The sequence below is a fragment of the Rhinatrema bivittatum genome, chromosome 18, assembly GCF_901001135.1.
Source record: "Rhinatrema bivittatum chromosome 18, aRhiBiv1.1, whole genome shotgun sequence".
NCBI classification, from domain to species: Eukaryota; Metazoa; Chordata; class Amphibia; order Gymnophiona; family Rhinatrematidae; genus Rhinatrema; species Rhinatrema bivittatum.
In genome coordinates, this window is record NC_042632.1 from 17327089 (window position 1) to 17341412 (window position 14324).

General features: G+C 43.4%; 1 protein-coding gene across 1 annotated transcript in view; it reads right to left on the minus strand.

Moving 5' to 3' along the window:
- WWC1 (WW and C2 domain containing 1) overlaps positions 1 to 14324 on the minus strand; it is a 297528-nt gene that overhangs the window by 19057 nt on the left and 264147 nt on the right. The window contains exons 16-18 of the mRNA XM_029583831.1: positions 7674 to 7826; positions 7109 to 7209; positions 5707 to 5824 (exon numbers count right to left, since the gene is read on the minus strand). Coding sequence (XP_029439691.1) covers positions 5707 to 5824; positions 7109 to 7209; positions 7674 to 7826 — 372 coding nt within the window. The remainder of the gene's footprint in view (positions 1 to 5706; positions 5825 to 7108; positions 7210 to 7673; positions 7827 to 14324) is intronic.

Consider the following 14324-nt stretch of genomic DNA (forward strand, 5'->3'; position numbering starts at 1 on the left):
CAGAAAAACGCAAGCATGACCACAGTCCTGGAAACAAGGATGCTGGGGAGCCGAAGAGAGTTAAACAAGGTAGGACAGGAAAAACAGGTCTCAAGATAAGTGGAAGCAGCATGGATAGGGGATGGGGAGAGCAGAAACGGGGAGGGGGGGGGTGCATGTGGCCATGAGGGAGGGCAGGGGTAAAGAGTAGCAGAGAATGTTATAGAAGCAGATTTACATATTTTCTGGAAGCCAACAGAATATTTAAACAAAGAGATTGTGTGCGAGAAGCATGTCCTGCAGACCCTTGGCATTCTGCTGGATTCCCCAGCGGTTTCACTCCATGGATCTCCAGCCCGCCGGACTCTCTAGGGGCACTGTGTATTGGATCTGTACCTTGCCCCCTGGTTCTTTGCCTCACTGAAAACACCAGCATTTCAGGTTCTGACAATTCAGTTTGTGTAGCTCAGCCCCCACCAAAATCAGCATAAGTCCAGCAAGTTTTCTGAGAAGCCTCCAGCACAACCATTAAAGTCCTTGAAGAGAATGGAGAAGGGAAAGGGGTAGCCGTGAAGCTGGGAGTCGTGTATGAGAGGAAAGGACAAAAAGCAATGGAGGGAAGGCCAGCTGGCAGAACACTGCTATAACCCAAAGAGCTTTTCTCAGGAGCATGCATTACATGAAGAGATATGGGCCAAAAATCATAATACCATCCCCCATAATTAAGGTACAAGCTTTGTGTTCTTTAATTCAGGCTTCATATGAGTCAGTCTGAATGAAGGTGGCCACAGAAACAAATGTGGCTCTGGATGCATGACTCCCCCACCCCTCCCATCTGCTTTCTCTGAAATCTCTTCTAGCAGCGTTTCACTGTAAGGCCTGGGAGCTTTTGGCCATTCCCATTGACCCTAAGTGTGGTTCCCTGACTCTTACTTCAGCACACACCACTTTCTTTGGAGGACTGCTGCTGGTGCTACCTCCTGAAAACCTGGCCTGTTTTTTTTTTTTCGGTACAGCATAGTTCTCATTGAATCTGAGCTGTGTCGTGCCCAAACTCCTACATAATTATTCTTGCAACCCTGTGAGAACAGCATGGGAGCGGACACTGCTCAACTCTTGGTTCCGCCCTGCCGATTGATTTAAGCCACCATCGTTTCATTGTCAGAGAATCCTCACTGATCACCCTCTCAGTAATGGTAGAAATTTCTGTAAGGTTAAGCGGACCGCTGTGGTCTCCAAATGGTTGATAGCCCACACAGACTCGCGAACCAGACACCCTGAGCCGACTGTTGACAAATTGCTCCCCAACCAGAGAGACTGCCATCGGTAGTAACTACCACCCAATCTGGAACTTCAAGGTCCACAGCCTGAACAAGATTGGAAGTCAGAAGGCACCAGGAGAGGCTCTCTCTCACGCAAACCCTTCAAATGGCAATGGAAGCTGAAACTCCTCTGAGACTGGGTTCCACAGAGCCAAAAGAGCCCTCAGCAGCGGTCTCATATGCACAATTGCCCATGGCACCAAATCCAGGGTTGAAGCCATAGAACCCAGAACCTGCAAATAATCCTAGACCTTGGGCATTGGTAACCGCAACAAGCACTGAACCTGCCTCACAGTTTCAAAACACGCTCCCTCTGTGAGATACACTTTGCCTACTAGAGTGTCGAACCGAGCTCCCAGATACACTGAGGACTGCATCAGCAACACATTCACCACCCAACCGAGCATCAGCGACACATTCACCACCCAACCGAGCAACTGGAGAATGCCAAGAACCTTCTGAAGCGATTGGCAGTGTTTCCCAAACTGCCACCTGTTTGTCTAAGAAGCCACAAGGGGAAACTAGAAATAAGTCGCGGACGGGATGAGAAAATTTTAAAGCATAGCCATCCTTTACCACACTGAGAACCCACTGGCCCTCTCCTCGTAAAACCACGCCAGGCAACTTCCTATAACAGGAATGACAGAGTGGACCAGCCTCGCCTCATTGCAAGGACTTAACTCCGGATGCACTACCACCGGTGGCACCCAGGAATGGTCTTCTGGCACCCGAAAGGACTGACCCTAGGACTGTCCCTGAAGAGAAAACTACCTTTGCGGACCTGGCGCAGCTCTTAATGGATGAGTCCTCCTATTGACCTGAAAACGGGAACACACCTGGAAAAGTCTTGTCCTTAGGCTTATCCTCCTGTAGCCCGAGGACCTTATTGTAACCCAGAGATTGCATCAAATGGTCAAGGTTCTCACCAAATAAGAGCCGACCCTTAAAAGACAGCAAGCAATAACTGTGACTTGGAGGACATGTCCACTGACCAGTTATGCAGCCAGAGCAACCTTCTGGCGGAAACTGCAGACACCATAATACGAGACGACATGAACCAAATCATACAGAGCATCCATGCCGTAAGCCACCGCCGCTTCAACATGCCCAACTTCGGCAGGCTTTCTTGAACCTGTTGCACCCAGCGCAGACAAGCACACTGCATAAAACTAGTATAAATAGCAGCACACGACCCCAGAGCCAAGACCTCAAAAATCCTCTTGAGGTGTACTTCCACAGTACTGAAACTCTACTATTATCATCCTTCGATACCTTACTAAGAGGCTTCAACTCAAACATAGACTATATACTAGTGCTATTAGACATCTCGGCGGCTTTCGATACCATTGATCATTCCATTCTATCACTACGACTACGGTCCATTTCCATTAGAATATCAGATAATTAAACCAGTTGACTTCCTTATTTCTCATTAATCATCAATGCCAAATTCACATTGGCTCATTCTCATCTTCCCAATATACCATTCCATCTAGTGTTCCACAGGGCTCATCACTATCTCTCATTTTCTTCAATATTTATCTCTTGCCATTGTGCTACCTACTAGACAGTCTAAATGTTCATTTCAAAATATACGCTGATGATATTCAGTTTTTCGTTCCATATTCAATGTCTTGGTCAAACACTCTATTATTAGTCTCCTTATAAATCAATACCATAAAATTCTGGCTGTTGCATAATCGCTTGAAACTCAGCACTGCAAAAATTGAAATAATCCACCTACCCCTCCATCCCATTCTCCGACTGTAACCCACCTGCTTATTTAGACCTCAATGGCACATCCCTACCTATTATCTCTAAAGCCCGTAATCTCAGTCATAATTGACTCTAGCTTGTCTATGACCCATCACATATCACAGACAGTAAAAAAACAAAAAACAAACCCTCCTTTTACAAGTTACATATGTTAAAATGTTTACGGCCACTATTACACCAGGAAGACTTCAGAACTATTTTGCAAGCTTTAATCTTCAGCAGTCTTGGTTACTATAACGCTCTCTCTCGGTCTACACTATAAAACATTACGTCCGCTGCAATTAATTCAGAATGCAACAGCTTGCATCCTCACACGTAGAGTCCACATTTCACCTATACTTTATTCATTACATTGGTTACCAACAGAATACAGAATAAAATACAAAATGTTCATCACAATCCATAATCTATTAAATGATATCTCAACCTGGCTCAGTTCTCAACCTTGCATTTACAAACCTTCAAGAAGCCTATGATCGGCACATAAAATTTTATTACAAATACAAACAATAAAAATTGCCCATCTTGACATCACAAGACAAGGTGCCTTCTCTGTAGCCGGCCCTCAGCTTTGGAATTCCATCTCAGACCACATGAGAAACTTAGATAACAGGAACGAATTTAAAAAGCGTATAAAAACCGATCTTTTTAAATGTGCTTTCAACATTGTTGACACCATTTAACTTTGACCTCGCCTCTGACTATTTTATTTACTTTATAGTATTTTCTAATTTATCTTATTTTTACTTTGACTTGTATTTTCTTCTATTTATTCGATATATCCTTATTTTATTTTTATTCATTCATGTTTGTGATACAAGATTATGTACGTTTACTTTGTAAACCATTTTGATTATTTCCATATAAAAAACAGTATATAAAATGTTTTAAATAAATAAATTAACAATCCTGCACATCTTTCAACACCACAGACGCTACCACCGGAATGGTCGTCCTTTTTGTAACAGCTGAAACCGCACCATTGACTTTAGAAAGAGCAAAAAGCTCCAATGTCTGTTCAGGCAATGGATAAAGCTTTGCCATGGCCCTTCCCACCTTTAAACCGGAATCTGGAGTTTCCCACTCTGCTTCCACCTGCTTCATCACAGACTTGTGATATGGGAAGGCCATTGGGAGACCACGCATCCCATCCAGGACTGGATCTGCACCCTCCAAATCAGAGTCCTCCTGGGGAATTTTAACCCCAAGCACCTGAAAAGCCAGAGGAAGTAAGGCATCTAGCTTCTCCTTCCTAAAAAGATGAACTATCTTCGGGTCATCCCCCTTGGGGACCGGGATTCCCTCCAGATCATCCCCCTGATGCACACCTCCTGTCACTGGATCCACCGGTACATCCTGGCCAGGAGGCTCCCCTGTCCCCATGGGAGCATCGTCAGAATTATACGACTCATCCCCACCTGAGCCTAATCCCGAAGGAGGTCCCACTAATCTCTGGACAGGTGAAACTTGTTTCCTGATAGAACGATCCTGTCTTGGCCCTACTGCCCCCCCCTTGCGGTGGCTGGGGTGGCAGGGACCTTGAATCATCATGAGCACAAGCTGCTTGGCAAGATAAGCCTCATGTAATAACACAAAATCCACTGAGAATGGTTTTGATGCTCCAGCCCCCTCAGGATAGGAGCTAGGGACCAGCAGCATGGGGCTCCCTTCCTCCTCCGTGTTCACCTGGTCACACCCAGAGACAGAACGGGCCAGAGACAAGTGCGGAGAAACATCCCCCCCCCCCTAACGGTGCGGGAATGGCCGAAAGTAAACCCAAGATGGCTGCCACTCCCGCACTGAGTGGGAAGGGATCAGCACCCCGGCTCAAACCCCAGAGCACTGCAGAAGCAGTGATCCTCCGATGCTTTGTCACGCCTGTCAGGCCCTGGGACGAGTACTCCCTGCCCTCGGAACATCAGGTGCACAAACAGAGCCGGTTGAGTCGCGACCACACTGAGCTGCACACGCAGCAGGCTGACTCACGGCCCATTGCAATGAAGGAGAAAATTGCCCAAGAGCACAAGTGGGGAAAAAACCTACCTCAGCACTAAAGAAAAACACACCAGCTGCTAAGACAATAAGAAGGAAGCCACATGCACAGCAGAGCTGTGCTACAGCCTTTTCTCTTTTTTTTTTTAAACTTTATTCAACTCCTCCAAAGCTGAGAAACAGAGGGTAGAAAAAAAGAACAGACTGCCTCAGAATAAAAGAATACCCTGAGCCTGCAGCTGCCTCAGCGGCCTCGTGAAGGAGAGGGATCTGGACCACCAGATTTACACCCCATGGGCACACAGACCAAGCACACACAAGGGTCACCAACCCCCGACTTGTTCGCCTCAACCGGGCAGGGAAGAACCCACTAGGATTCAAAAAAACCTTTGGGAGGAAGGCTCAAAATGAAAAGATTGCCCAGACTGCAGAACTACAGGTTTTGCACCATCTATCATCTGCTGGAGACAGAGAAATACTGAGGAACTGCAGGTGGCACACATGGTTAAGTAGCAGTGTTAGTAAAACTTTCTCTGTCTCCATCTGCTGGAAGGGAGGCAAAACCCAGGAGTCTGGACTGATCTGGCTACGTACTGGGAAACTCCAGTTATACTAGGCATTGTTCTCTCCTCATTACCTTGAGTGCTGTTTCTGTAGGCACTTGCACTGCCATGTCTTCCTCTTCAATATAGTTTCCCCCCTCATCTTCACATCCCTCCTCCTCTTCCTCTTCAACCACATCTTCTTCATCTGGCCTATTGCAGAACAAAGGATACAACATAAAGCACTATGCACAATACATAAACTAATCCATGATGAAAAAGCAGAATAGCTCAATACAGCTTTGCGAGTACATGTACCGCAAAGGAATTTGTGATCAGCGAATAAGGCACTATTGACGGTCCCATCAGTTAAGGCAGCAAAAATGACACAGGTTCGTGTCAGAGCCTTGTCTTTAGCAGGTCCTAACTTGTGGAATAGTATGCCTCTGGAAATAAGACTACAAAGAAACTATAAGCTATTTAAAGGCATTTTAAAAACTTGGCTCTTTAAACAGGCTTTTCAGAGTGAGTTTGATGAGAAGTAAAGAAAGGCTGTGTAAATGACAGGCAGACTATCTGATGTTATTTAGCATCTTGAAGAAATCTGTATTGCATAATATGATAGCTGTTTTATATATTTTATCTTATTTTACATAGTCATCTTAAAATAGTTTGAATTTCTAAATGCAGTATAAAGTTGGGAAATGGATTTAGTTTTTAGTTGTTTTACATACATTTAAAATTTTGATATTTGAGACTATTTTTGTAACCGAATTTTAATTGATTGGCACTTTTTAACTTTTAGTATTTTTTAGATATTTAATGTTATTTTTGTGTGCCTTATTTGCAAACAGTCGTGATGGTTATTAACTTAAAAACGGTATATACAACTTATTAAATAAATAAAACAAGCAACACATGTTAGCATGAATGCTTTCCCCTCACCAAACCTTCCATCCCAGTACCATTTCAGCAGAGCCAAGGTGAGACAGAATTCTCAGTCCCTCGGCCCATCCCTCGCATAATCCAGGGATTTGACATAAGTCTGTCTGAGAAACCCAATAATAGAGGACTGCCAAAGTATATTAAGTCATCTATACTAATATATATATATATATACACATTTCAAAGCAAAAATCTGTAGTGTACTTATGGTAAGAAGGTGAAAGTTTCCCAATCAATCCAATCCAATCCAATCACATTATTTTACTAGGTGTATTTTTATTACTAATTTTTCTCAGAGTACTACCACATACACAGTGTACTCATCTTGTGCATTTAGTTTATTTAAGTTCTGCTATAATCTTCTACATCTAGGAAGAAAATAGTAAACCTGAGCCATATTTACCTATCCCTAACTTGGTCTTTGTCATACAGCAGCTTATATTTTTAACCATTCATTTTCAACTACATGCTTCATTTCCTTAAGTGAACTTTGGGTCTTCTGCAGCCTTTCACTGCTACCAGTCCTTTCCTAGTATTGCTGTTTATACATACCAGTTCTCTTCTGCGCACAATGTGCTTCTGCTTTCTTCTCGCCTCTTCTCAACAGCCTCCAGCTCAACAGCAGTCTGCTCCAAAAGTGCAGACACAGAGTCCTGTAGGATGACAAAGTCTCCATGTACCAAAACTTCTTTAAACATTAATCAACTTGTATATTCCTGATAGAGCAAGCACTAAAGCTATGAGCACTTACTGGCTGGCACCAAATTACCTGAAGACCAGGCATGTGGGCCCCTGTTGCAGACTCCAGAAAGCCTCTGGACAATGCAGATGTCCTTATTACAGGGGCAGATACACCACTAAACCATACATGTGTGCTACCATTATAGGAACAGAGGTACCATAGGAACATGCATGTGTGCCCCTGTTTACAGAAGCAGAGGTACCTCAACTATTATCCACCAAATCATTTTTTGATCTTCTAATTTGATCAAGCCATGACAATTTGTGCATCGTTATTTCAAATTATGACAAAAATAATCAGTTCCTTGCTCCTTGGCCATGTTCCAAAGTTACACTTTGGTTTCTTTACACACTTATGATTAAAGTTCTTCCCTACCATGTTCTCTTGATCGGACACCTCCAAACGGCTGTTTCTCTGCCTCTTTTTCATGGTTTCATTTGGCAGATATCTGTAGCTGAGGAGATTATACCAACGTGTTGTGCTCTCAGCAGACCTGCATACCTCGGCTAGGCTAATTTGAGCACCACCCTATAATAACCAAGAGAAAAAGCACACAGACTGAACGCTTTGGAATTATTTTACCAACCTTTGCTATTTTGTTATAAGCATCGATGTGTATTTGTAGGGTTATAAAGTGGGATGGTTGCAAATCAGGGCTCATGGTGCTGCAGCCCAGAGGCCAGTCCCTATTCAGCTGGAAGCTGAAAAGAACTGGAGGAAACTATAGGGCCAAAACTAATTAGAAGTAGCACAGAAGAGTAATTATAAACAGCCAGACTTCATGTCTAAAATCTCAGCTAGACCCCATCAATAGCATATGAAGTGGGGTAACTTGTGAGCTGGATTGGCCACTGCTGGAAACAGGATTCAAGGTTTGAAGGACTCAGTATGGCTGTTCTTATGTTCTTAGCTGGGATTAGCCACAGTGCAGATGTGGGAGAGTAAAGCTTGAGGTACTCCTCAAGTCTGATGTATGCCATGTTTCATTTCACACCCAGGAATGGGTTAAGAGGGCCCACAGTAGCTGGGAGAGAAAGAGAAGGCATAGAAGCTTGTCTTTCTTTGAGTAGGTGATCTAACATCCAAGCTGCCAATGCAGAGAAAGAGTGAGATGATGAGAGGGGAGAGAACTCTTCATGGTCAGACTAGCTAGGTCATATGGTCTTTTTCTACCATCATGTTTATATGTTTCTAATAGGGTAATTTATCAAACCACATTATGGCGTTTTCGCACCAAGATGAGATTTGTACAATGTTCTCTCAACCTAGCTTGATATTACCCAGGTACAGAGTCCATCAAGCTAGGTTGAGAGAACATTGTACAAATGTCATCATTGTGTGTTTCTTCACTCCAAAGGACAACAAATCTTCACAAGAGTGCACTGTTCTGTTCATATGACTCACTCTGCATGTAAAAGTGGCCCCTAAGGCTTTCACTACTACCTAAAACTCGCAAGTTACTAGGTGGGCCTCCTATAGTAGCATATATAGCTAACTACTACAAGGATTTTGTAGATAGGCGCTCTCTCTCCCCATCCCACTCTCCCCAGTGGACCTTCTTTTGCCTTTAAAAGGAAGATGGCGAGTGACACTTAAATATAATAATTTGTATATTCATCAGTACCAGCAATGGTTTCCCATTGCTGATAGCAAAATGAGGAGGGGCAGTCACTCTTTCCTCTCCTCAGGGGTTCTGGGGAATCCTCTGCAGAGTAGTCCATAGGAGAATCATATCAGAATACCATGTGCCCTTGGCTGTTCCCTGTGCCACAAATTTCTGCCAGGAGCCAGGAATTAGCCCTGGGACTTGGAAAAGAAAATATTTAGCAATAGTTTTCATAATGCAATTAACTTTGACATAATTACTGGAGGAAGGATATTAAGTAAAACTATTGCAGTAGCATTTAACTTTAAAAAGAGTACAATAAAATGAGGAAATTAGTTATAAATAAAAACTAAAAGGAATGGTTTTAAAGGTTAAAAGTTTGCAAGAAACATAAAAAAATTATCTTGGAAGCTCAGATAAAATGTATTCCATTCTTTAAAATAGGTTGAAAGAAGACCAAATGACTACCAGCATAATTACATGTCTAAAGCGGCAATTAAATCCAAAAAGACATTTCAAAAAATGGAAAGTAGATCTAAATAAGGAAAATAAGAAAGAAAATAAGCACTGGCAAATTATAACTAAAACATAATAAGGCAGGACTAGAAATAATTCAAAGCTTGACATACAGTAAAAGCAAATAATAAAAATGTTTAAAAGTACATTGAAAATAAGAAGCCTATGAGGGAGTCAGTCAGACCAGCAGACAACCAAGGAGTAAAAGGGATACTCAGAGAAGACTAAGCCATCACAGAAAAACTAAATGAATTATTTGCTTCAGTCTTTACAGAGGAGGATGTTGGGGAGGTACCCACACCAGAAGTGTTCATTAACGGTGATGATTCAGAAGAATTGAAGCAAATCATTATGAAACTGGAAGATGTACTAGAGCAAGGACAAATTAAAGAGTAATAAATCACCAGGTTCAGACAGTATTCAACCCACAGTTCTGAAATAACTCAAATATGAAATTGCAGGCCTGTTACTAGTAATCTCTAACCTATCATTGAAATCAGCCTTGAAAACTGGAGGGTGGTTAATATAACACCAGTTTTTAAGAAAGTCTCCAGAGTTGATCCAGAAAATTCTAGAATGGTATGCCTAACATCAGTGTCTGGCAAAATGGTAGAAACTATGATTAAAAACCAAATGACTAGCAATATGGACAGATATAGCTTAATGGGGAGAGCCAACATGGATTTAACAATGGAAAATCATGTTTTACCAACTTATATATTTTTTGAAGATGTTAATAAACATGTAGATAGAAACTGATGCAACTAACCCATAACAATAATGTTTAGGGAAAACAATTACAGAAACACAGATTCACATGTAAACAGAAGGATATCAGGATTGATTTTAGAAGAATAATCAAGAGATTTTGATTTTGGAAGAATAATCAAGAGATACCCAGACGATTAATTTTTTGAAACACGGCTATATATCAGGGCAGTTGTTGTATGCTTTTGGACTTTAGGTTAAGTACTATTGAGATTTTATAAAAATTTTCAGAGTACAAGCAAGCTAGTTTTGGGGTTATTTTTAAGTGAATATCTAAAACATCTGGGGGCCAATATTCAAAACATGTTCAGCCCTATTTAGCCAGATAAGCAGGACTAATGTGGCTAAGTAGCAACCGCTGAATATGCACCTATATTCAGTGGCCGCTGTTTAGCTGCATACGTCCCTTATACAGCTAAAAGTTACATGCACAAAATGTAGGCGTGTACTGGGCAGATCGGAAGTGAAACGAGTTAGCCGTATAACTTATACAACTAATTACCAATATTCAGAGTTAGCCACACAAGTATATACACAAGTCTAGATGTGCCATAATGCAGGTCTAAACTTAGCTGGGTAGCCTTATCTGGCTTAGTTTGTGTATATATGTGTGTGTGTGTATATATGTGTGTGTATGTGTGTATATATGTGTGCGTATATGTGTGTGTGTGTGTGTATATATATATGTGTGTATATGTGTGTATATGTGTGTGTGTAGTGCCTTCGCTGTGCCACTGATTATACATTGTAATTTAACTGGCTGCCTGATTTGTCAAGGCATTTTCTCAGACACAGAATGGAAGAAATGTCTTAGTGAATCAGGCCCTTACTTACCCAGCCAGCTTTGAATGTCTACCCTAATGTACGCATGGTAGTTGACCTATGATTTGGTTTATGAACACTTTCCACTGGCATTTATATGATGGTCCTTCAATATATATATTTTGAATGGAGATATTTATGGCTTAGGGATGTTTACTATGTTTGATAGAAAGAAACATGATTGCAGAAAAAGACCACAGAGCCCATCTGTCTGCCCATTCACACTGTATTGCTCAGCAATACAATTCCTACCCCTCCTTCAGAGACCTCCTTGCTTGTCCCATGCTCTCCTGAAGACATATACTGTCCATACCTCCACCACCTCCGCGGGAAGGCTGTTGCATGCATCCACTACTCTCTTGTTTAAGAACAACTTAATTAGATTACTCCTGAGTCCCTTTCACACTCATCCCATGACCCCTTGTTCTAGAGCCTCATTTGAAAGAGGCCCGTCTCCTGTGCATGGAAACCTTGGAGGTATTTGAATGTCTCTATCTTATTTCCCCTATCCCAGCTTTCCTCTACAGGGCTGGATTTAAGATTTTGATGCCCATAGACAAAGTGTCACAGTGGTGCCTCTTTGAAATTCTGCTGTCATATGGCTTTAAAGCTTAGTAGCAAGCTCCTCTATGGCCTGGATCTTTGGCACCTTCAAAATCTGGTACCCTAGGCACTTCCTATGCTGCTTATGCCTATGTCTGGGCCTGAGAGTATACATGTTTAGATCCTTAAGACTATCCCCTTATGCTCTAAAACCAAGATCATTCATCATTTTAGTAGCCACCCTCTGGACCGACTCCATCCTGTTTATATCCTTTTGAAGGTGCGGTCTCCAGAATTGTACACAGTATTCCAAGTGAGGTATCACCAGGAACCTATACAGGGGCAATATCACCTCCTTTTTCTGCTGACCATTCCTCTCACTATGCATTCAAGCATCTTTATAGCTTTTGCCATTGCCTTATCCACCTGTCTGGTCACCTTATCATCATCATATACAATCACCCTGCTCTTCTTTTGTGCTTAGAAGAATTTCACTACCTATACTATACCTTTCCCTTGGATTTTTGCAGTCTAAATGCATCTCTTTGCATTTTTTGGCATTACATCTTAGCTGCCAGGCCATAGACCATTCCTTGAGCTTCACTAGAACCCTCCCCATGTTTTTCATATCTTTCTGGTGTTGCGCTTCCCGGCCACGCTGGTGCTGCGACCAGGTCTGCTCACCTGGCGAGCCTGTCTACCAGCTCTCTCAATCCCAGCACTGCTCACCCGTGGCACCCACGAGCGACCCCAGGCCCATCGGGGCCTTCCACCTCGGAGTGCCCCTCGCCGCGGGGCTCAACGTCCTCCTCGGCGTTGGCCCTGCCCCTTAGAGTACACACGCACGGAGCTCTCCCGTCTTTAAAGGGCCAAGCACGGGAAACTCATGGGCAGCGCCTGATTCTGACGTCACTTGAGCCCTGTATATATAGCAGGGCTCAGCCACTAGCAAATTGCCTTGGCAATTGGGTCGCACACTCCGGTGTCTCTAGTTTGCCTGTTCCAGTGTCTCCTGTTCCAGGTAGTACCCTTCGGACTGATCTCACGTTACTGACCTTTGCTTGCTCCTGACCTTGTCTGACTGCTGCCTGGATCCGACCTCTGCCTGTTCACCGACCATGTCTGACCGCTGCCTGGAACTTGATCTCTGCCAGACCTGACTACTCCCAGATTGACTACAGGTACTGACCCCTGCTTCGGCTGACCATTCTGGACTGATTCTCTGGCCTTGATCCTCGCTATCCACTCGGACACTCTATTCTGGCCTACTGCGACCTCTGGACATTCTTGCTTGAAGATTGACCACACTCCCTTGCTCTGGGAGACCCTGTGAGGCCCACCTAAGACCAGGGGGCCCAGGTAACCAAAGGCTCAACCTGAGGGAACCCCCGGCTTCCTATTGGCGAAGCTCCAGCTAGCCTCCTGAGCTCCACCTCCTGGTGGCAGGCGCTCTCTGGGTCCGACCAGAGGGCCGTACCAATCCTGCACCAGGCCATGGGTCCACCTCCAACCCAACACCTGGCTGTCTACCCCATTGCAGATTTTGGTATCATTGACAAAAAGACAACTTTCTTGACAAGCCTTCTGCAATGTTGCTCACAAATTTTGAAAAGAACTAATATGAAGATCAATCCCTACAGCACATTACTAGTAACACCCCCCTCCTCAGAAACAACTCCATGTAATCACTACTCTTTATCACCTCCTATGCAACCAATTTCTAACCTAGTCACTTTAGGGCCCATACCAAGGGTGCTCAATTTATTCATAAGTCGCCTATGTGGCACTGTGCAAAGGCCTTACTGAAATCCAAGAACACTACATTTAATGCTCTCCCCTGATCCAACTGTCTTGTCACTCAGTCAAAGAAATTGATCAGATTTGTATGACAAGATTTACCTCTAGTAAAACTAATCTGCTTCAGACCTTGCAATCCATTGGTTTCCAGAAACTGCACTATCCTCTGTTTTAGCAGCGATTCCATTAATTTGCTCACCACAGAGGTCAGACTAACTAGCCTGTAGTTCCCAGCCTTCTCTTTACTTCCATTTTTGTGAATAGGATCCACATCCTCGTTTCCTGTCCTCCAGAACTACTCTGGACTCTAAAGATGCGTTGAAAAGATCAGCCAGTGGAGCTGCAGGACTTCTCTAAGTTCTCTTAATATCATCGATGTATTTCATCCAACCTTGTCATTTTATCTAGTTTAACTCCTCGCAAACATCACTTTTCTAAAAATCAAGTGAGGCTTCCCTCACTTTTAATCTTCTGTGTTCGTTTTCTGTGATCCTTTTCCTGGGTGAGTCAGTCAGTATACCGTAGTATATCTGGACTTTCAGAAGGAATTTGACAAAGAATCAAGCCCAGCGTTGGGCCGGTAAACGGCACCATTCCACCTGGCACCGAGGCGGAGGGGGCTGCCCACCAGCTCCGGGCACTTTTGAGATGCTTCACTGAAGAGAAAAGCTCAAAAAAATGAAAAAAATCAGCTTTAAAATGTGAACGGAGATCGCTATGAAGAAAAACAGTGAGCAGAAAAAAAATCAGCTTTAAAATGTGAATGGAGATCGCTATGAAGAAAAAGTGAGCATGAGACCCGCCCCCTTGTGATGTCATCCAGCCCAGCATCGAGCCGGTAAACGGCGCCATTCCACCTGGCGTCGCGCGCCGAAGGGGCGTGACAAAGGGGCACTCCCCCTTTGTGCACCCCTTCGTGCAACCCTTGGTGCTACCTTTTTTCGTTTTTTTTCTTTTTTTTTTTTCTTTTTAAC